Genomic DNA, 24,814 nt, shown 5'->3' on the forward strand with positions numbered 1-24,814 from the left:
TTATGTTTCTTTCCCAATCTTTGGGTATTTTAATTCTCTTCCATGCTTCATTACAAATCTTCCACATCTTTATTAGTTCTGGGTATACCCCGTCTGCTCCTGCTGCTTTTCCTAATTTCACTCTCTTTATTGCATCCTCCACTTCTTGCATCTTTATTTCATCTCTTCCATCCTCTTCTACATTTGCACTCTCTATTGCATCTTCTTCATTCATCTTCCCATTTTCATCTCTAAATGTGTTTTCGTAATACTCACTCCATGTCTTCAATATATCTTCAGTTTCTGTTTGGATCTTTCCTGATTCATCTTCTATGTTTCTTATTCTCTTCTCATATTTTCCTTTCATTGCTTTTACTGTCTGCCAGAACATTCGACTATTCCCTTGATAGTTTTTCTCTATTTCTAACCCAAACTCTTCCCATGATTCTTTCTTTGCTTGTCAGACTGCTTCTTTTGCTTCATTTCTCCTCTGAACATACTCATTACATTTCTCCTCTGCCTTATTTCCCATGTACCTGTTCCATGCTTGTCTCTTCCTTTTAACTATTTTTTTAACCACGTTATTCCACCATCATGATCTTTTCTTTTGATCTCCTACAGTTGTTAAGCCACACAAACTTCTGCAGCTGTCTTAATCAATACTCTTTTTAGAATATTCCATCTTTCTTCTAATTCTTCTTTATCTTGGTTCTGGATACTTAGCTCTCTCTCTCTTTTGTTCAACTCTTCCTTCACTTGCCTTTTAAATTCCTTTTGCTTGCATTCTGTCCTTAGTTCTCCTATTTTTTGTGTACTTTACTTTTTGTATTTGTTTAGGTTCCTGAAATCTTGTTTTCATTATTAGTAATTTAAGATCGGTGCTTAGTTCTGCACTTCTGTACACTCTAACATCTTGTATTGCATACCTTGTATTTTCTGTGTAAGTGAAATAATCTATTGCACTTCTTGCTCTTCTCCTTTCTGCTACAAATGTTATTTTATGTATTGTTTTATGTGGAAAAATGTATTTCCTATAAGTAAATTATTGTATATACAATATTCAATCATTCTTTCTCCATTGCTATTTTTCACTGTTTCTGCTGTATGCTTTCCCATACATTCTTTCCCCTTCCCTGGTCCATTTTTAATTCTGCATTCCAGTCTCCCATGATGATCACATGTCTTGCAAAGTCCTTAGCCTTATTCATAGTATCCTGTAGGTTGACATAGAAAATATCTTTTTCACATTCATTTGCATCCTCTGTAGGTGCATAGATCTGAAAAAGTGATATCTTCTCCTCCATTTCCATATCTACTCTTAATATTCTTGATGTAATTGGTTCCAAATTTACTATTTTCTTTGTACATTCTTCTTCAAATATTATACCTTCACCTTCTTTTGCTCTTTCTTTCTTATCTACTCCTGAGAATATTAAGGTATATCCATTATTCATCATCATCTGTCCTGATCCTTTCCTTTTGGTCTCGTTTATGCCTAAGATTTTAATCTTGTATTTTTCCATTCCTTCTATTATCTCACATTCTGTTCCTGTCAGAGAGGTTACATTCCATGTTCCAATAATCATTTTCATTTTCTTGCTTGTCATTTCCATTTTATCTACCTTATGTGTTCTCTTAATAAAATCGACGCCACATGGGTTATTAGCCCTACAGTGAGTCTAGCCGAATGAAGGGGCTGCCTTCTTATGGCTTTCCGGCCTGCCAGTTGGAGGGTTTACTCCCTCGCAGTGTCACAGCCATTCTGTTCCTGTGACTGTATGGTTCTAGACTCTTTTGGACTGATGTCCTCATTAACTCTAGGCCAGTACTGAAGAGTCTGCTGCCCCTCTTCAGAGATTTTTATTGACTTCCCAGTCTAGATCCACAGTGTTTAGCGAAATCAGGGTCACCTCGAGAAGGATGTGTTCATCGAACAAGCACTGCGGTCTTGGCAAGGGAGAGGTTATATGTTCACTTCACCTTACCCTGGGTCACCCCTCGACCCCAAATTTTGATTTAAATATTCCTATTATTCTACTAAGTAAGGAAGCAAAATATACATTTTGTATGAAAATATTTGTCATTATATTCAACAATAGATTATGCTAGTGAAAAAATGTATTAATGCAAAATTGATCCATGAAGAATTGCTTTCTTTTCATGAGTATGCAGCAGTTGTTTAATTGAAAGGTATTTGCTATAATTTATAGTTATTTTCCTCATGTACATAATTAAATGGTATATGTAACAAATGAAGAAGATTCTCTAACACTTATTTATAATTTCTCTCGTTTTCTATTTTTGGTTGTTTTACGATATATATATATATGTGTGTGAGTATCTCTCTCTCTCTCTCTCTCTCTCTCTCTCTCTCTTTTTCTCCCCCCCTCCCCTCCACACACACTAACTCTCACTCTATAACTGTTCCCAGTGTAAGCAAGCCATCTGTTGCAATATTATTTTGTGTTATAAGAATGCACTTGACATACGATTATATTACTTTTCGCTGACCTTCGTGGCAGAGTGGTTAGCACAGTTCACTATGATGTCAGAAGTCCCAGGTTTGAATCCCAGCCTGGGCATGTGTGTTCAGTGGCGTGCCCAGAGGGGGGTTGGTGGGGGTTAAACCCCCCCCCCCCATTGGTTTCGTCATTTTAAAAAAAATCAAAGCAAAAATAAATTTTATTTCATAAATGTGTTTGAGTACCAAATTGCCAGTATTGTAAAATGTTTACATTTGCCAATGAGAAATGTATTGCTTCTTCAATTACTTTTGATAATATTGGAGTTGAGTTACAGCAATGCACAGGCATTCATTCATTCCTTAGTCACTGAAAAAGAAGGAGAATTTCCTTCTCAGTATGGTCAAGAAAAGAGCCGTAACCCTTGGAATGCGAACTGAAGGAATCCCTCCTCCCCTTTCTTTCACCCACGATGACCCTCTTAGGAGAATGACCCTCCCTTTCCTGTTACGACAGTGCTGCTAACTTTCCTTTCCTTTTTTTCCCCTTGTTATACCATTTATGCCAGCGGAGCAAAGTTCTGTGAGATTTGAATCACTACAATTAGTAGGCAAAGTAAGTCAAAATCTTATATCGCACCTGGATGCATATTTATTTCAAAATATCAATAATTATAATAATAATAATAATTGTTGCAGGCAGTAGCGAGGCATGGTTTTACGAAGGAGGCAAGCGATGTTTTGTACAATAGCATGCCGGGAGGAAGGGAGGGATGCGTTATATAGCGCAACTGGCCCAGTCAGTTTCATTAACAAAATAAAGACAATTAATATGCCAAAATAGTATACGTTTTACTCTTGTGCTCTTTACAAATTAGATATTTTTTTCTCAACCAATTTCCAGCCTTCAGTTTATTGAATTTTCTTGTAACATTTGTGAAAGATCTCACTTGAATTTGTGCGTAAATAATTTAGCAGTTGCCAACACTACTGACACTACTGGTTGCTGTCAACACTGGTGACGTAATTTGAGCTGGACCAAGCTGGATGCATGTTTCAGACATTCGACTGCCCGGTATCTTTGTCCCAAGTCCTGGTGTTCACTGGGGTTGTAGCGAGTTGCAGTTTGCAAGGTAGCAAGTCGAAGTGGTCGTGTTGTGTGTTACATTTCTGCGTGTGTAATAGATTTTTGACGTGGAACTAAAGATGGATAGAAAAAAGAGGAGAAATACATTATTAGATTATTTCCAAAAGAAACAAAAAATGGAAGTTGAAGCTTCACCTTCCACAAATAAAACGTCAGAAAAGGTCGATTTAAGTTCAGAGGAATTCCATCCGAATTGCGAGAGTGAAACGTGCGAACTTTCAGACTCTTGATATTCAACAAGAAGGCATAACAGAAGATATTGGAAACCTTGTTGCAAAATTATGTCAAGGAACTGTCGAGGTAAGTGACGTTCATTATTTGATAGCAGATATATCCATAGGCGGATTTAGAATTGTTTTTCTGGGAGGGCATAGCATGTGCTGTAAGTATACAATCGTGTGTGCAGGGGAGGGGGGTGCCCGCGTGTGTATGTCTGGAAGACGTGTGTAGGATGTTACCCTATATCACCAATAAACTTTCGCAGGGCGAGAGAACATGAATATGAACGAGTTTCCTCAATGATTTAAGGGGCCTCACCGATGGTGGTGTAATCAAGAGGTCCTGGGTTTGATCCCCTGTGAAGGTGCATTGCACAGTGGTACGTATCCCGATTTAAACTTTAAGTCCAGTCCCGATTAACGTATCTGAATATAAAATGGACTTTACAATCATTTACTTTTTGTTTTGTTCACGAACCCTCGAAAAATGATATTATCTATCTTATAGATCCACCAAGGCATTTGAAACCCTGGCGTCGGAGCAGTGACACTAGTGTTGCTAGTTAAAGCCATGGGGAAACCTGTGGTTCACGTATTTTCCCAGGTCCCAGAAAGCTTGGTGCTACTATACAGTGTATATGTATGCAACCACATTATAAAATCACGGTTGCCATGGACAGTTTTATTATTTTGTAGGAAAGGGATAAAATTTGTATTACGACACGGGATAGACTAGGTAGGCATCCTATGAACTGTAAATATTCCTTACAAATCTTCTGAATATTTCTCTTGTACAAACGCAACAAATACAATAAGTAATATGTATGTGCAGTAATAAATTCATTTTTTTGAAAGCATCTTTTCTGGCATCAGTGGTCGAAGTAGGGGATGCTGCCTCCAGTTAAGAAAGTTTCACAAAGCATACCCCCAATTAGAATAATTTGGATATTGAGCATCCTCCACATACTGTATTGTCTCCATGTTGATCCATACAAGGATGTACCCCCTTGTATTTCCAAAATCGATCAAATATCCCCTCCCTTTTCGGCTACGAATTTCCATTTCGAGCACTGTCTGGCAAGATTTTCTCGGGCTCAGTGACAGATCCTGTGGTGCGGTACTGGGCTTCGGAGGGGAAGGGGAGAGTGGTCCCTTCAACAGTTGGTTTCGCAGTTCCATAACGTTAACAACATACAAAATTCCTCTCCATAGACCTAATATGAAAATGAATATGACACATTAATGACACTGTTGCAGAAAATGTTAATTACTGAAGGGGTTCGTATTTGTTTGTCGACTGTTAAACAAATGTTTTGACCAATAATATAATAATACAATGCCAAAAATGTACACAATATTTAGCAAAATCATCTCCTCAACAAGTACAATGTTGATTGAATTGATGTTTTAAATCCACTTTATGCACAGTAAGGCTAATCGGGACTGGGCCTAAAGTTTAAAGTAAGATCCGAACCACTATGAGCCTCCACCGGGTATTGAACCCGGGACATCTTGATTACGAGGCGACGACGCTCACACTGAAATGAAACTGTGGTATCGTCATCTTGCAGCAATGCAAAGACGTCCAGTAAATGCTCGAAGTAATTGATATGTGCAGTGAAGTAATATTTCCCTGGGTAAACACACGTTTGCGCATATTATGTACAATCCCAGCAACAACAACATCAAATGAGAAATCATTCTCAACTTTGAGGTGGTTGAAGACCTATCTTAGAAATACGATTTGTGAAGAAAGATTAAATGGGTTAGCTGCTCTGAACATTCACCGGGATATAAAAGTTACTTGTGATGACAGATTGTCAGAACTCGCACAGATACCTCGATGCCTAAATTTCAGAATTTAAATTGTTGAACTGTGGTACCTTATTTATTACTGTCTTTAAGACATCAAGTAGTCTTAATCTCTTTAATGTTATTACAATGTTGAGTGTACATATTTTTTGTTTAAAAATTATATTTGAGCAATTAAATATAAAATATTAATAATTTGGAAATATTCAAGCAGGTGCTTTTATATGATGCAATAAAAACATGAAGCATCCATAGCAAATATATTGATTGCGTCCATTGGGGTAAAATCCAAGTATATTAATTATCTAATTTATTACAAGAAATGTGACCTGTGAACTGGAAAATGTGTTGGATTCATAACCCCCCCCCTTACGAAAATCCTGGGCACGCGCCTGTGTGTGTTCTTTGTGAGTGTCCTTTCATCAATTTCATTACATCATCACTCATCCTCATCTTTGCAATTAGCCAAATGTGACAAAAGAAATGCTGAATAACAAAATCAAAATTATATTACTTTCTCACACAATCTAACAAAATCACAATAACAACCTGTACCAAAACAAGAGAATATCAATATTTCAATAAAGTTTACAAGAGAATTTTCTTTATTCTTTGTAGATGACATGTGATTGTACAGATGAGAACATTATGTAAAATCCCCTTCAATTAAAGAACTGTTGCAACACACGTGCACAAATATTGCTTTTATATACTGCTGTATCCCTTAGGATGTGATTTATTCGCAGGAATTGCCAGAGCAAGAGCTCTACTGTCCTCCTCTGACCATTCGCTGTGTTGACTGTCGTAGTTTTGGTCGTTACACCCTTGTAGGAACCCACATGATCAACTCCATTCACCGCTACATGTACGTGCCGATGACCAAGAAGGACAGAGAGGCAGAGGAGAGGAAACGGTCATTGCTCCAATTGCAAGGTGAGGTTTCCTCAGCTTTCTGTTATTTCAAATCATTCAAAGTGCATAAGAATTGAAGTATGGTGTTCTAAATTATTAGGGACCGCCATGTATTGGTTTTTATGAATGGCTAAAAGATTCAAATTATCATCAGTATTAAGGCCAAATTCCATGTGTCACAATTTGGTTTTGGTCTTTGAATCCTGTGGAGTGGTAAATTCGGGTTTACCAAATACACCAGGGGGAAGCAAATGCTGAGGAAAATAATTAGTTCAAATTTTCACCACCAGGTGGAAATGTTGCACTGAAATAACTAGAAACAAGTCAAAGATGCAAAGCTTTATATTTAGTTTGTCAGTACTGCAGTGTTCAGTGTGTGCACTGTTAATGTGAATGACTCTTTGGAAGCAAAAAATAGCATGATCAATGGTTGCACAAAGCATTTCGCAGGATGTTCACTGTGCACCATATTTCAGTGCCACATTTCCGCCTGGTGGTCAAAATTTGAACTATCTTTTTACATTGCATTCTCACCATGGGCTGTATTCCAAGTTTCACCGCAATCTGTTGCTTCAAATAGGTTCCAGATAGCTCTGAATTACGAGGGCTGCTGGAAAAGTTTCTGCAATCAATATGAAAAAAGACATGAAATTCTGCGAATGGCTTTATTGTTTTTCAAAGTATTCACCCTTGAGATCGATACACTTTTGCATACGCTCAAACCAATTTTGAAAGCATTTTTTCCACTCTGAAGCTGATACCTCAGAAACCGCTGTTCGGAATGTGTCAACAGCTGCTTCAGGCGACACAAATCGCTCACTATGCATCTTATTTTTCATATGTGGGAACAAAAAGAAGTAATTAGGTGATAAATCAGGTGGTTACAGACAATGAGTCATTAATTCGACATTTTTACTGGACAAAAAATCAACAGTTTGGTGTGCTGAGTGAGAACTGGCGTTGTCGTGGTGAAGAATAATGCCATGATTTGGGTGTGTTTTACGCAATTCATTGATAACCTCTGGCAAACAAATTGTTGTATACCACTCAGCATTTAAAGTCCTTCGATCTTCTAAAGCTATTGTTGCCACATCCAGTATAACCAATGAAACAAGCAATCATGTGCTTGACAACACTCCTCAAACGAACAACTTTTGTTGGTTTCGGCTCACTTTGAAACACCCAAACAGTGGATTGTTGTTGTAGTTTAGGGTTCGTATGAATAGATCCAAGTTTCGTCCCCTGTAACGATGTAGTACACCAAATTTGACTTACCTCGGTTGAATTTTTTGAGCATTTCCTTATACCAATTTACACGAGCCTGTTTTTGAGCTTTGGTCAAGTTGTGTGGGATCCAACGGCTTGAAAGTTTCCATACGTTCAGATGACCATGCAAAATCGTATGTATTGCTTTCATGTCAATTTTCAAGGATGCCTGAATCTCACGGTATGTCACATGCCAATCTCTCTCAATCATTTCACGCACAGCATCAACATTACTGGCAACAACAGACGTGGATAGACGACATTCACGAAATTCATCACTGATAAATGTGCGACCACGCTGGAATTCAGAAAACCAATTATACACAGTCCTATTGGATGGTGCTTCATCCCCAAAAGCCAAATGAAGTCGCTCGATGGATTGTTTCGGTGCATTGCCCAAAAGTGTTCACGAGAAATTTCCATTTCTCACACGAAACTACTACTTCCATCTGCTGTGAAAAATAAACGAATAGGCTTAAACAAACAATCAAAGATAATTTAAACATAAGAAAGGTCTATTCTTCCGATTTTTATAATAGCGGAACACTAGCGCCACTGTTGGTGGTAGTTTGCAGAAACTTTTCCAGCAACCCTCGTATTATGAATATTATCACTTTAATTATGACCATCTGGTACATAGTGTTCAGCTGTTAAGCAGAGAAATTTGCATACTACACAGTGCGCCACGAAATGATTTTGCTTCATTTTGCATAAGTCAGAAATTCAGAGGCCTCCCAGATGGCATAGTGGTAGCGTTGTTGCCTTGTAATCAAGGGGTATTGGATTCGATACCAAGATGACAAAGTTTTGGTTATATAACACTTTTTCTAAGCATTATAAAAGTATTTTTTGTACGTAATTATATGACAGTGAGAAAATAGTTAAGACATAAAATAGTAATTATGTGATTGGATACGAATTTATATCGAATTTCCTTTGCAATAGAATTAAAATATTCTAATAGAATGCTTACATTGCTTACTTTTTAATTCCAGGAATAGACCTTAATGTGAATCAGCTGTCACCAACAACATACATTGTCCTGGACAGCAATCATGAGAACAGTCCACTACTGCCCAAAGATGCAACGGTAGTGTTGGATTATGTAAGTACACATGTGCCAACTTCAATTTCCTTTTATTGACACCATTTGTTAATTCAGTATATGTGTGTACTGAAATGAAGTACTCACTTATCCAGGAAACAGTTTTTTATGATGTTCTCGCCAAGCACATCACAAGTTCCTAAGAGAATGGTGGTAGTGACCACCAAAATTGAGAGATCATCATAAAAATCAGTTCTGCAGGTAATTGAGTAGGCCTACTTCATTTCAGTATATTAATTTCCCTAAAGCATGAATCAGGTTATGTTCTTCAGGGCTGTAGGGGATATGTTTCTAAGAATTCAGGAACTGGGATATCCTACATGCACAAGGATTGTAATGAAAATTACATGAAATAGCTTTTTTTCCATAAATGTTGGAGTAAATAACATGTTCTTAATACAGTTTTACGCTTTCATATGGTATCATTCCATAAATCAATGACTCATGTGTGTGCTATTTTTATTGGCATTGAAGTAGTAGTATAAAATTTCAGTTATGTATAATTTTTTAATGTGACATAGTACTTTTCCTATTTTTTTTCTGAAGTCTATTTTTAAAATAGTTAAATGTTAAATTTTTAAATTGTTAAATGCATTCTATAAATTAGTGAGTGGAAATGGAGGTTGTTCCCTGTGGTAACAGCTCCGGTGTTAATAGTTGTTGATTGTTTTAAGTCGTCCTTATGCATAGAAAGGATAATTGGGAATGAACCTACAGTTTAAAGTGGGATCTGAAACACAATGTGCCTCCAACAGGTATCAAACTTGGCACCCCTTGATTACTAGGCAACGACGTTACCACTTTGCCATCGGGGAGGCCCTTAGTGGTTGTGTAGCATTCTTTGTTAACAGGGGAAAGCAGTGTGTATGTCTGTGTGTTATGGTCAATTTTAGTTATTACAAAGGACAACTTTTAGAAGTTAGACATGATGGGGATCTGTGTGAATAGCAGTGTGATCATTAAAGTTCTACCTTTTATCTTAATCGTGTGCCCTGTTTATTAGCTACTATGTTACAAAAATGCAAACTGGAGCAAGACTCATGTTTTCACTGGAACTTGACACTTGATATTTTTTGCTCCTCAGGGTACAAGCCATCCAACAAAGAAAGAGAAAACAGAGGCAAACAAAAGAAGAAAGCAGAGTATAGATGAAGTAGATGACGATGAAGAAAGTAAGGACTGGTGGACTAAGTACTTCGCATCTATTGAAGCTATGATAGAGGTGAGTCTGAATTTTGTATCTTACCGTCCACAGATTCTGTTGTCACAAAGGCTCTTGGTTCTCGTGATAGCCTGGGACATGGGCATCCCTTTGCATGTGGGTCCCTTCATGAATGTTGTCAAATTATCTTCATCTTGGTAATAATCCTACAAAGGCAGAAAAGTGATGTACAGTAAGCAAAAATACAAAACACGTAAATTCAGTTTCTATCCACACAATTTGATGGTAACTTCGTCAAATATCACATTTAAATCTGTTAATTCTTACTATGGGAATGAGAGACGCGGTAATAGATAATATAGTACTCACGTTTTCAGCGAAGCTGTTTTAAGTAATTTTCTATTAATTTCGGTAGCCACTGCCACCATCCTCGTTGGAATTTGTTGTGTCGGAAAACGTGAGTACCTATATTATATCTGTTAAGATGAGAGCCAGGGTGATCCAATCGGAGAACATCTTACTGCCGCATGCAAGACCTGGGTTGGATTCCTAGGGTGAGTGAATTTAGGTGGGAATTTTTCCATCAGTGTTGGCACTCTGGGGTTCAACGAGTCCCTAATTAATGGCTACCTGGGGAAACTCTCATGGGAGAGAATAAAGGCAGCTGGAGCATGGTGCTGATTAGATCACCTCCACAAAATGGCCATGATTGCGAATGTGTGGGTCCCTATCTTCACATCACCTTTTATGCCTTCATGGCATGTTGGCAGCATGCATGACTATCTTTGCTTTTATCTGTTAAAATATGGTGCAAGATACTAAAAGGAAACATTTGTTGATGCAAGAACATCATTACAACAAGAAGGATGAAAAATTACTCCCAGAGTATTTCGGATTGTTTTGAATGCTTATTCATCCCAAAGCTACCAATCCTTATTCAACTTACCTTGCAACAGGTAACGCAAAAACATAGGCATGAACATGGGTAAAAGTTCAAAATGCAGCTTTCAGCCATGACTCAGTGTCATCATCAGGAAAGAAACTTCCATGTGAGTTGAAAGAGTACTTGAAAGAGATTCACTTAGATACTGGTCACAGAATGTCAACAGTGGGATGATGAGTAACGAAATGACATTGATTTTCATTCATTGGCTCATGTTTTCATGTTATGGAGGAAAATTGAACTGAAACCACAAACAAATGTTATGTCTATGTGCTGTAAGTAAAGGCCTTATTTTTTATAATCACAATATAATAACCAAAAAAGTTAATATTTGACAGAAATTGCTTACAAAAGTATAAATTACAGGGTACATGCATAAGTTGCAAAATAATGCAGTTGTTTTACACGTATATATTACTTAATTTTTAAAAGGTTTTTTTTCCATAGATTTCACCACATTTATTACTAGAGCCCGGAAGTTCAGGCATTTATTTTCGTTAAAAAAGGCAGGCAAAAAGGCATTTATAATGTGGAAAATAGGCACTAAAAATGAAAAAAAGGCAAAATAAACCGAAAAAAGGCACATTTGGAAGTCGCTTACTTTTATCTCTAATTTCTGGCAAAATGTTAAAATCTAAATTGGGAAGAGCATTTCAATTTTCTCCGTCTTCATTGCACATAACTACAAGGTACTTTTTAAGTTCTCAACATTCATTGATAGTCGTCTGTCAGAGAGAATGTTTTTCATAATAGAAAATGATCTTTCTACTTCGACAGAAGTTATTGGAGCATACATAAAACAAGCTAATGTAGCTGGACTCATTTCGGTAACAGCATTTTCACCTTTTAGAATATCACATATTATTTTCAATTGTTTCAGGTCCTCATTTGAACTCACTACCCGTTTGCACTTTTCCGCAACAGCTGACCCCTTTTCTCCTGGCACTTCCATCATCTGCTGCATAGATTCCTCGAACATTTTCATGGATGCTTTAATTGTAATTGTCTCTGGCAATGCACCATAATGTGCAAAAATAAATTTGAATAGCACAGGTTTTTTTTCACTTCACGAATTGAAGTCGCTTCATTTTCTGGAAGAGCATCGATCATCTCACTGATTTTTTCAAGGTTGTTAGCATAATATATAGCTGCTGATATCCAGGTTCCCCATCTCGTCAAGACTGGTTGCTGAGGTAAACTAAACTCAATCGCAACTTCCTGAAATTTTCGGGTTCGAGAGGGAGATTTCAGAAATATTTTCTTTGTGTTCGAAATCAACCTGTCCACTTCAGCAGTCAATCATGCACAAGAAATTTTAACCAAAAGGCAATATCCTGACTCAGCATGAAATACTTTTTTCTCACACTTTTCTCCTTCAGCAATGTTGAAACATGCGTGAGTTCAATATTACTTAAATAAGGCGAAAATTATTCACATAATAAACGGAAGAAAAATAAATGCCAACAACGTTTTTTGGGAGAAAAATAATTTATAAACACATTTTTTTAAAAAAATTGTCAAATTTCATTGAAAAAGGCAAAAAAGGCATTATAATTAAAAATAGGCAGTGGGGTCCCAAATAGGCAAAATAGGCAAAATGAAAAGGCTTCCAAAACATTCGAAACAACATAAGAAACGTATATCCGGAAAAATTTTATCAATATATGCAGTAGATAAAAAGAGGCATTTTGCCAAACTTCCGGGCTCTATTTATTACATATTCTGTAAAGAACACTACAAAAATCGTCAACTTTCTGCTACGTCAGTTTGTTTTTGACAACATTTTGGCACAAACACCTTATTTTTCACTAACAATTTTCCAGCATACTGTTATTTCTTTCATCAAAAGTTAGGCCCCATCCGAAAAAATCCTGGCAAGACTCCTGTCGCTAGGGTACAAGGCAGTTCTTTATGAAGTCATATCATAAAACTTCAACACAATTTATACAACACAAATCATAAAATGAAATAAAAGACTGTCACACATTCCTAATTTCTCAGCTGTTCCCAATATTTACCATTGTGTAAGGGGTAGAGGAACCTAAATGTCAACATCTCATCGAGGTAGTACACAATGGACTGCATTTTTCAGACTAACGAGGCTCTGGCGCCTAGTCTTGCAGCCAGGGTAACTCTCTGTGAGGGCCATGTTGTGTCATCCATATATGTTTGTGATTGTCCCTTCATCCATCACCATTCCTCAGCAACGTAAAATAAAGCAATTAATCAATCTAACTCAATAATTACTGATGAATCACCCTCTTCCCCTGTAAAAATAGTTTGTATATATTGATAATATGGTGGTGAGTTTAGTGGTGTGCTTTCTCTTCACTCGTAACATGAAAAATACATCAATGTATGATGTATTTTACTCCTGACAGGAAAGTAAAGAAGCCAGGAAAGAGACACAGCAGTTGGAAAACCAGCAGAACGGTTCCCTGCCAAATGTCGAGGACACCAAGCTGAGAGAGCCGAAGAAGGAGCTCTCGTGGACGGGGAGTGATAAGGATGAGCGGAAGAGGAAACACACCTTCAAAGGAACATCCACGGCAGCGAGGTTTGCTGCACGTCTCAGTCCAAAAGGGAGCCGGAAGAAGATAGAACTGAAGACAGCACTAATGAAGGTACAGTGACATGATGTAACAATGACAGCTTGTAAAACTAAGGGTCGATCTCTGTGGGGGAGTGGCTAGCACAGTGTGCCACAATGGGATCCAGGGTTCGAATCCCAGCCCGAGCATGGGTGTTCTTTGTGAGTGTTCCTTCATCGTATCATCTCTCATCCTGATCTTTGTGATTAGCCAAAAGTGGTAGAAAAGCAATAATAAAATTACAAGTATAATAAAACTTAAGAAATACATTGCTTCAGTACACTAGGCCCAAAATAAAGAGAATTATGTGAACAGTGGCAATAAATCATAATCAATGTGTGAATACATTTACAGTGGAACCTCAATTTTATGTTTACCAGAAAACTGAGACGAAAACCTTATAATTTGGGAAAATGTAATAATATTTTGTTCTATAGGGACCATGAAGATTTAATGTATAATATGGCAAAATGTGAAATCAGTAACGTCTAGTTGAGGCTCCACTGTATATTGTTTGGCAAGTAATAAGGATATGGTGTTTGTTTAAATAAGAATTGACGTTTAACTGTATTTGTTCTATGAAATTTTCTTTGTAGTTTGAAAGAGTGAAGCAATGGTGGTATAGCTGGCTGTTGATTCCCATTGTGTGCAAACTTCCGTGGTGATTTTTCCATTAATCTATGTGCATAAATAACTCTAGGGTGATTTCACGGTCAATGAACCCATGCAACCAAAAGTAAAATTTTGGTCCCGGGTTTGATACCTGGTGGAGGCACATAGTGGTTTGGATCCCACTTTAAACTGTAGGTCCAGTCCCGATTAGCCTTACTGTGTATAAAGTGGACTTAAAACAACTCAAAAGTAAAATCCCTATAAAGACATCAAAACATTGAAATTTCATAATAAAAGGCCTGAATTTTTTGAAAATGAATTTGTTTTGTTTGTTAATTTGCATATAGGTATTTAAAAAATAGAGTTTTCAATGTTGTTACTTTTTTCAAAATAATATATTTGATTTGATTTTCTGATCTGTTCAGAAAATCAAATAAAATGTATTGTAGTTTGTTTGTAGTTTGCCAGCTAGCAAAAAAATCTGGTAAACTCATAAAAAATAATGTAGAACCCAATTGCAGGATCTTCTCTACCCAGACAATAAAGTAATATTCCTATTTGACACTTCTATAGACTAGTCATGGGCTTCTCAGTTGCATGTCACATACGTCACAAAAATCTATACTTTTTGATATGGATAAAGAACTGGAGGAGCTAGAAGCAACATTATTCTGAGGATAAAGTAGACACCTAAAGGCTAACTTTTAACGCCACAAAGAATTCCTTCCCGTTCCCGGAAGTAGTGGAAACATCTGTGTCACACACATTGTGTGACTTGAGAAATTAACAGGCACATCAGTACAGTGCAACCCAGTTCTTGGAATTCCATTAACTATTAGTACACACTATGATGTAGGAATCCTACTGCTAGGATTTACTACAATAACACGGGTAACGTACGTAATTAATTAAGTTTCTAGCATACATACAGTGTCTTTCATCCACATCTATTTGGGTTACATATTTATAGTACGGTGAAAAGGGTGGTAGCTGGAAAGTGTACTGTCCATCATGGTTTAATATCTTCAGTGTAAATTGGCTTTTGTTTACTGTTCAGGTTCATTTCAAGTTATTTTCCTATGTGAAAGTCCAAATGTAGACAATGAAATCCACAATGAAATACAATGTGAAGTGATGATACTTCCGTAGAATTGAAAAATAAGTTCAGGGTAAAATTATTAAATAAGTTTAAGAGGTCAATTATCTCGAAATATTTCAATACATCCCATCGAAAAGGAGTAGTAGACGGGATTGTGGGAAGAGCAACAGGTAGTTGAGACAGGTAGTCAAAAATACTGATCTTATCGTTCAGTGTTCTGTAGGCTTTGCATGTGCAGCTAGTAAGATCATGAGAAAAAGGAATTGTCGTGCATGTTTCTCAGTCAGAGATAGGCCACTTCATGTCCATTGTCCATTCATGGAAATGTAGTGTGCCAGTTTACCCGGAAATACAATACAAAAGAAAATCCATGTGTCAAGCTCATCAGATGGAATTGTACACCTCTTTTATTCAACTCTAGAGTTTCATCAGAATGAGGATACCGCTCAAAATTTTCTACCCAACACTATTCAGATGGGCAACTGGTATTTAGTGTGTTATGAAGACAGTGTTTACCCATGTGAAGTGACAGCTATCGATACTGATCTGCAAGAGATATTGGTATCCACCATGATTCCATCTGGAAACTATTGGAAGTGGCCAGCTTCTGAGGACAAAATTACGTACACAGTCACTAACATTGTAAAGAATGTCTCCTCCTACTGTTGCAAGTTCACGTGTCCAGTTTAAATTAAATGAAATTTCAGTAAACAAATATTGTGAAAGTGTTATGTTTAATTATAAGTTTAGGTATTACGTCACATCAAAATTACTTTGTTAGACGTATCAGTTGGTACCTCATTTATTTATTGATTGGTTTATTTCACTTCGTTTCCTGCTACTCATAGCTAATTGCAACGAAGATAATGAGTTGTGATATGGTGAAATTGATGAAGGGACACCCACAAAAAACACCCATGCCAGGGCTGGGATTTGAACCGGGACATTCTGGCATCGTAGCATTATGTGTTAACCACTCTGCCATGGAGGTCGGCAAGTATCCTTTTATGTTTTCCAGTTTGTCAATAAAACATTTTGTGTTGAACATGCTAATTTTCAATTATTCTGCCTAATCAGAGTTGGCAAAATTTGAAAATCACACGTAACGAGAAACATAATTTTATCACAAGAAAAGAAGAATGTGTATCAAAACCAAACCTGCATGGAATTGAAACTGCACTTGTCAGATACAGAGTTTGGTTCAGCCATAATTTTCACTAACTTGAACTAATTTTTAAGTAACCCACACAGTGTATGTGAGATAGCTACATTAAATTATGTGAATGTAATGTTACGTAACTGAGATGTTGGGAACGTTCCAAAAACGTACATCGTGCGCTGTGTGAGAAGGGATGTATTTTGTGAATGTAAGACATCCACAAGAGGAGATCCTGTAACTGATTATTAGAACCACATATTTATGGTTAATAAAAGATCGAGATTTTGGTACAAAAACTAGGCATATTTCGGTATGAGAAGTGGTATATAAAATAGCTTTTCAGTGTCGAAATGGTGAATATAATCCAAAATTTGGTTTTAAAAACTACGCTTATTACATAAAATAAGCACTACCCTTCTAATAGCACATTTATGTAGTTGTCAAAGTATTAAGTTTATTCCTACGTAAAGGAGTTCATTTTGCTTCTCAAATATTTACGGCAGAATTAATAATTTTTCAGCAATTTGCATAACTTGTAGGATAATTCAGACTTGACAGGAAGTGTGACATCAGTAAATAAACTCTAAATTTCGAGTTTAAGAGTTTATTTTGCAATTTGCAGTTGATTGATTGTGCATCTTTTTGTGAAAAAACATACTAAAAATATACACCTCACACCTTTCAAAAACATGAAAAATGAACATTACAGTTTGTTATTTCACATTTTGTGCTTCTGTCAAAAAAAAAATGAAATACGCATGCCTGTACTGATTATTGAATTTTTATCTTTAAAAGATATTTAAAATAGTTTCTTCATAAAATGACATGGCATGTAAATAAATTAGATTCAGGCATCATAAAGATTCTTTTGAGCATTATGAAGACAATCATTAAATATTATATGTTTGACAATTAGTGCGTTAATGTGATTGTTATTTTGCAGATCCATCCCAGTGAGTTAGAGGGTCAGCCTGAATACAATGGCTTCAAAGAGTGGCTTCTGACATTCGACCTGTTAAGAGGAAAGAAAACGGGTGATGAATTAGAGGATGAAAGTAGAATAGTGGGGAAATTCAAGGTGAGTTTATAAACAAAAATGGGCTGTTCGGATCTGTTTGGCATGGATGTTTGGTACCTAGTAAAGAAAATCTGAAAAAAATGTACCAGAACAAATTCTAGATATAGTGATGTAGTATTATGTTTATGGCCGGATTTCAGCCAACGGAGAAGGACAATGAAGTTCCTTATTCGTTGGTATTCGATCACAAGCCAGTGTAAGCAATGATTACTACAAATGGAAAAGAATCAGAACACTTTAACATGTTAGGAGAAAATGTGTAATGGGCGTCGTATACTTACATCATCTCACCACCCTTCTCCACTTGCCTTGTCGACAAGTGAGAATCACTTTCCCATAGTGCAGTGGGTCAAAACACTTGAACACTGATGGCCAGCGTTGCATAGTATAAACACTAGTTTATACTTTACGTAAGTAATGTCTTTATCGATGCACCTTTTCTCTTCATGTTTAAAAAACTGACTACAAAGCACAGTACACAAAGCAAACTTTGGAGCACAAAGTTGATCAATCGAGGAGAATTTTTTTTTTCCCTTCCAATAGGTAAGAATGCTGATGTGGGAGTGTTCCTAGTTCTGTCTGTACTTCCGAGCTTTCTCAATCTTGAGGCACTAGGGGGAAATGTCCTTCCTTCCTATTGGTTCATGGGCTTTAACTCCACCCACACGTGGCCTCACATATACACCGAGGAGGGATGATAGCGTAGCACGAAAACACAACAAACCCTTGTTCAAGTGGGTGATGTGCAGAGTGAAAAGTATCTGGTTCAAATTAATTTAAGCTGCTCGTAACTTTGGTGCGAGCACCTCACTTCTGACAATTCGTTAAGTTTATGCTTTTCCTGGTTGTCTTAACTTCACTGGCGCAAAGATATATATTCTCGAGCGAGGTGGGAGTTCAACATCCAGCACTTTTTACTCTTGTCACTAAACTGTCAGTGAGGCAGACTGGCTGGTGCGCTCGTGGAAGTTATGTTCTCGGCCCAGGTTGTGATATGTGCTGATATGCCGGTCTGTTTACACTGGAACAGTTGGCTCCCATCATTGGAACAGAGGGAGTCATTGTCTTTACAAGTCTATGCTGAGAGCGAGCGATGTTTCCCACTGAACTCGTCGGAGTATTTAAAAATTAAAGCCCCGGAACACAGTAAGAATGGCACGTTCCTGTACGCCATCTGCCTTTCCCAATTTCGACCTGATGCATTTTATGAGTTTCTATGGTGACAGGGGCGAAATGTAGACTGGTTGAAGATTAGAGTTCACTCCGGGACCACACTGTTTCTCATGTCAGAAAGTGGGGACGTTGATTAATCATACGCCTGGCTTCGTGGAAAAGAGAGACAGTTGTGTCACTTTTCAGAGAGCAAAAAAAAATCTCGGGGAAGTTTGAAGAAAGACCGAAATGGTAATTGGTACATCGGTCATAAGTTTTTTACTCCCTCTGTTCCGAACTATGGTACGAGGGTCACTATTTATATTTTGAGCCTAACAATGAAAAAACAGGAATTTGGCATTGAAAACTGCTTTATTGTTTTTCAAAGTATTCTCCTTTATGGTCAATACACTTTTGCATCCGTTCGAACCATTTGTCAAAGCAGTTTTTCCAATCTTCTTGAGACACCTCCATAATATGGCTTTTGAACGCATCAACGGCGTCTTCCGCTGACGAAAATCATTGTCCATGCAATTTATTCTTGACATTCGGGAACAAGAAGAAGTCATTGGGTGCCAAATCAGGACTGTACGGCGGATGACCCATCAATTCGATTTTTTGACTGTTCATAAAGTCGGTTGTTAGACGAGATGTGTGACAGCTGGCATTGTCTTGATGAAGAATGATCCCACGGAGTTTGTTTGTTTTCCGTATTTGACCGAAGACCTCTGGCAAACAAATTGTTGTGTACCATTCAGAGTTGACCGTTCTACGTTCCTCTAAAGGCACAGTTGCCACATGACCAGTTTTCCCCAAAAAACAGGCAACCATTTGTTTCGATGTGCTTCGAGCGCGAACAACTTTTGTTGGATTGGGTTCATCTTGAAACACCCATACAGTCGACTGCTGTTTACGTTCCGGCTCATATGCATATATTCATGATTCGTCACCTGTTACAATCTTATATACGTCTTTTGAAGCACCACGATTGTATTTATTCAGCATTTGTTTGCACCAATTGACGCGAGCATCTTTTTGAGTTTTTGTCAAATTGTGTGGGATCCAACGAGAACATACCTTTCTCACAGCTAAATGATCATGTAATATTTTATATATGCTGTTGGAACTAATGCCTATGGTTGCCTCAATCTCACAGTATGTCACATGACGATCTTGCAGTATTAGGTTTTGCACAGCATCAATGTTTTCTTGAACAACAACTGATTTTGGACGACCTTCGCGAATCTCGTCGGTGAGCGAATGGCGGCCACGATTAAATTCGTTATACCAGCGTTTCACAGTGGCAAAGGATGGGGCTTCATCGCCAAATGTGGAAGTAAGTTGATCGATGCACTCTTGTCTTGATAATCCACGTCGAAAATCGTAAAAAATCATCGCACGAAAATGTTCACGAGTTAATTCCATTTTATTGTTGTCGCGCAATCTCCAAGGCAACATAAACAACACAAATGAAGCTATTGACAAAACATTTGAAGTACGTTATGGTCAATAATGCCAGACGATTCTGTGCAAACGTCAAATCTCGCCTAACTTCAATCAGTGTTGCCAAGGCTTAAAATATAAATAGTGACCCTCGTACAGAAACATGTTGTTCCAGTATGTGGTATACATATGCTACATGGTTGCTGGTTCTTGAGCTTCCAGTGGAATGCCACTGCTGATTCCCATCCATAATTATCTACATAAATATTTTGGTTTGAGACTCACTGACAACAGTTGTGCGTGCATGGTAGATTTGTCTTGCAGTGCTGTACATATTATCACAATGCAACAGTCGGTTGTCCGAATGTGCAATGTTTCATGCATCGAACTTGTTTCAATACCATATTTTGGAAGACATGGAGGTTCTTTTTTATTATTGCTTTATTCTTTTCTAACAGAGTTCTGAAATATACTGTTATTTCTGTGTACTGTAATATATATTAAGGAAATAACAGTATGATACTTTTCCAAGCGCCAATCAAATGCTCATGTAAGATGTACTGAAACAGATTACTAATCCTCTGTTACAAAAAATAAACATTCTAGAGCAGAGGTTATCAAACTTTTAGACTGGCATACCAAAGAACCAAAATTCATATTTTTGCAGTAACATTACAGGGTTTTCAGCGCTAACATTTCAAATTACATGATAATATTGACTTGTATTAGTAACTAATGATTATGCAGTCACTAAAAACGTACTGGATTACTTTATTTTATTAACATTAAAATAGGAAATGACCATAATTATGTATTAATAACATGCACAATACATAATACAATTATTGATGTTGAATGACATTATAATAAATTTTATAACGAAGTACATGAATTTTCAGGGAGCAATAAAAGTTTACAAGTGGCCTCTTCCGAAAGACATTGAAGATCACACAATCATGGGGTTTGATCCCCAGTATGGATTCTTCCAAGGGCTGCCCTCCAACGACCCCATCCACGTGCTTGTGAGAGTGTACATTGTGAAAGCCAACGACCTTCACCCTATGGATCTGAACGGCAAGGCAGACCCTTACATTGTCCTGCAGCTGGGGTCGAAGAGGATGAGTGACAAGGAGAACTACATATCAAAGCAGCTGAATCCGGTATTTGGGAAGTACGTGTCTTTTAGCTCAAATATTTGTAAATTGTTCATTGTATTTGTAGTAGTGGTCTACTCAGGTGAAGTAGGCAGTAGCACTTCACCACATGCTAATGTGCAAAATGTTTCTATTAAATTATCCTTATCATGTATATTAGTATTAAAAGAATCATATTTGTTCATTGTAGTTTTTGCTTCTATTAACACGTTAACTGCCATGAGAATTGTATTTTGATTCATGCTAGTTTTACGCCAGGGGCCTCATGACTCACATGTCTCTTTACCTTGGGAGGTTCGTGGTGCACAGGGAACTCATGCTACCATCCTATAACATACATGTTACGTCAAGAGTGGTCCCTTGAACAAAATTTTGCAGATGGTTCATGAAAGTCTTATTTAGTGATGCTGTTATTGTTACAATTAATACGAACAATTTAAAAAGCATGAATCAAATGAATAGATGTACATTAATTACTTTTCTATTTAATTTTGCCTTTAAATTCCACTTAAATCTGATAAGTGAACAAAAAGAAACATTTTTCACTCATGAACTGTTCTCAATGTGCATTTGGCCTTGAACTATTGCTGACCAGCTCCTCAAACAATATCGATACAATAGTATTCAACAGAGTCATATTACATATAACAAAAGACTCAGTGCACAGAAAAAAAAAATAACAATACTCAGGAAAAAGCAATAAATATGCTGTGAGCCAAATATAACTCTTGTGATGTGCAGCATAATAATTGATTCTAGCGCCACGTGAGTTGCATATGACTCACGCACATAAAATAATTAAAAATAACAACTTTTCATCTAATCAAGAAACATATTGCTTTCAACATTTTTATTATATTCTCGTAATAAAACATCATAGCCCCAGAGATTTTTTTTCTTCTATTGTGGCAGTTTGGTTTGGTATGACTTGGTGTTTTAAGTCCACTTTATGCACAGCTGAGCTAATCGGGACTGGACCTACAGTTTAAAGTGGGATCCGAACTACCATGTGCCTCCACCGGGTATCAAACCCATATAATTACAAGGTGACGATGCTACCACTGCGCCATCGGGCTATTGTGGCAGTCTGTGGTGGCGATTGGGTTCCAAAACTGTGGGGGGAGGGGGGACAAGGGCAGTATATTTATCTTTGTAGATCAGGTTTAGCATAGTACGGGGTTAAAAGTGTTGAAAAGTTAGGGGGGCAACTGCCCCACCTCCCTAATCACCACCACTGGTGCCAGTTAACATGTTAAGTTTGTTTAAATGCTTTATGGTGGACTATTGGCCCAAATTATCATCTCTTTGACTCATTCTAATCATCCTTTCTTGCAGATGTTTTGAATTTGAAGCTACGTTTCCACAGGATTCAATGCTAACAGTTCAGATCCTAGATTGGGATCTTGTAGGATCTGACGATCTCATTGGCGAAACAAAAATTGACTTGGAAAACCGCTTCTACAGCAGGCACAGGGCTACCTGTGGGATTGCAAATAAGTATGAAGAGTGAGTACCTCGTAGTCTCTCTCAGTAATTTTTAAATCGTTTTCTTGCAAATAGGCATTCTTCATGCAAGTTGGTATAATTTCAGTTATGATAGTATCAGCAATGAAAGTGCACATAATGTGATATTTAACAGTATGCCTGGATATGGTTTAATCTGGATAAAGCATCCATATCTCCTGTCTGGAGTTTACCAAAAGATACGAGGGCCACTGGAAAAGTTTCTGCAAACTACCACCAACAGTGGCGCTAGTGTTCCGCTATTATAAAATTCAGAAGAATATACCTTTTTTATGTTTAAATTATCTTTGATTGTTTGTTTAAGCCTATTCGTATATTTTTCACAGCAGTTTGAAGAAGTAGTTTCGTGTGAGAAATGGAAATTTCTCGTGAACACTTTCTGGCAATGATTTTTTTATGATTTCAAATGTAGTTTAACACCGAAACAATGCATTGAGCGACTTCATTTGGCTTTTGGGGATGAAGCACCATCCAATAGGACTGTGTACAATTGGTTTTCCGAGTTCCAGCGTGGTCGCACATTTCTCAGTGATGAATTTCATGAAGGTCGTCCATCCATGTCTGTTGTTACTAGTAATGTTGATGATGTGCCTGAAAAGATAAAGAGAGATAGACATGTGACATACCGTGAGATTCCGGCATCCTTGAACGTTGACATGAAAGCAATATATACGATTTTGCATGGTCATCTGAACGTATGGAAACTTTCAAGCCGTTGGATCCCACACAACTTGACTGAAGCCCAAAAACAGGCTCGTGTAAATTGGTATAAAGAAATGCTCAAAAAATTCAACCGAGGCAAGTCAAATTTGGTGTACTACATCATTACAGGGGACGAAACTTGGATCTATTCATATGAACCCAAAACTACAACAGCAATCCACTGTTTGGGTGTTTCAAAGTGAGCTGAAACCAACAAACGTTGTTTGTTTGAGGAGTGCTGCAAAGCAAATTATTGCTTGTTTCTTTGGTTATACTGGACATGTGGCAACAATAGCTTTAGAAGATCGAAGGACTTTAAATACTGAGTGGTATACAACAATTTGTTTGCCAGAGGTCATCAATGAATTGTGTAAAACAAACCCAAATCGTTGCATTATTCTTCACCACGACCATGACAGTTCCCACTCAGAAACATCAAACTGTTGATTTTTTGTCCAATAAAAATGTCGAATTAATGACTCATTGTCTGTACTCACCAGATTTATCACCTAATGACTTCTTTTTTTTCCCACACATGAAAAATAAGATGCATGGTGAGCGATTTGTGTTGCCTGAAGCAGCTGTTGACACATTCCGAACAGCGGTTTCTGAGGTATCAGCTTCAGAGTGGAAAAAATGCTTTCAAAATTGGTTTGAGCATATGCAAAAGTGTATCGATCTTAAGGGTGAATACTTTGAAAAACAATAAAGCCATTCCCAGAATTTCACTTGTCTTTTTTTTTCATATTAATTGCAGAAACTTTTCCAGCAGCCCTCGTACTATACCTTATTTGTGTGTATTGATCTAATCTCACACATTCATAAAAACCCAAATTACTCTTGCACAAGCACGTTTGTTGCAACATTTCAGCACTATGTCATGGTGCTTTCATCAAGTGAAACACTGCTGATATTTAAAATTAAACTTTGTGTTTTTAAGAAAGTATATGTTATTCATGTATTATACGTATAAGAGATTAGACTGCCAAAGTAGCTTTATGCCATCTTACATTAGTTTGCACATAATAATAAAACAAAGGGACATGATATTCAATTTGTTAAAATAAATACAATGTACTTAAAACTGCAATACATTGTAATTGTATTCCTGGGCACATTTATTATACAAACACTATTGCACAAAATTTCGGTACAAAAATGGAGTCAATTTCGGGTTCAAAAGCGGTAAATAAAATAAAATATTGGTGTTATAGCGGTGAAAAATTGTATGAAAAGTGGTATATAAAAATACATTTTGGGTTTAATATTGTGAATATAATCCTAAATTTGATTTA

At 37.1% G+C, this 24,814-nt stretch overlaps 1 protein-coding gene across 7 annotated transcripts in view; it reads left to right on the forward strand.

Annotated features, from left to right (window-relative positions):
• Positions 1-24,814, forward strand: part of LOC145987648 (otoferlin-like) — a 453,910-nt gene that overhangs the window by 416,359 nt on the left and 12,737 nt on the right. For all 7 annotated transcript variants that reach the window (XM_083122142.1, XM_083122144.1, XM_083122148.1 and 4 more), the window contains 7 exons: positions 6,364-6,550; positions 8,791-8,900; positions 9,985-10,122; positions 13,387-13,629; positions 17,410-17,544; positions 21,039-21,310; positions 22,629-22,799. In XM_083122142.1, the coding sequence (XP_082978268.1) occupies positions 6,364-6,550; positions 8,791-8,900; positions 9,985-10,122; positions 13,387-13,629; positions 17,410-17,544; positions 21,039-21,310; positions 22,629-22,799 (1,256 nt within the window). The remainder of the gene's footprint in view (positions 1-6,363; positions 6,551-8,790; positions 8,901-9,984; positions 10,123-13,386; positions 13,630-17,409; positions 17,545-21,038; positions 21,311-22,628; positions 22,800-24,814) is intronic.

This window comes from Lepisma saccharinum, chromosome 5, assembly GCF_977018435.1.
Source record: "Lepisma saccharinum chromosome 5, izLepSacc3.1, whole genome shotgun sequence".
NCBI classification, from domain to species: Eukaryota; Metazoa; Arthropoda; class Insecta; order Zygentoma; family Lepismatidae; genus Lepisma; species Lepisma saccharinum.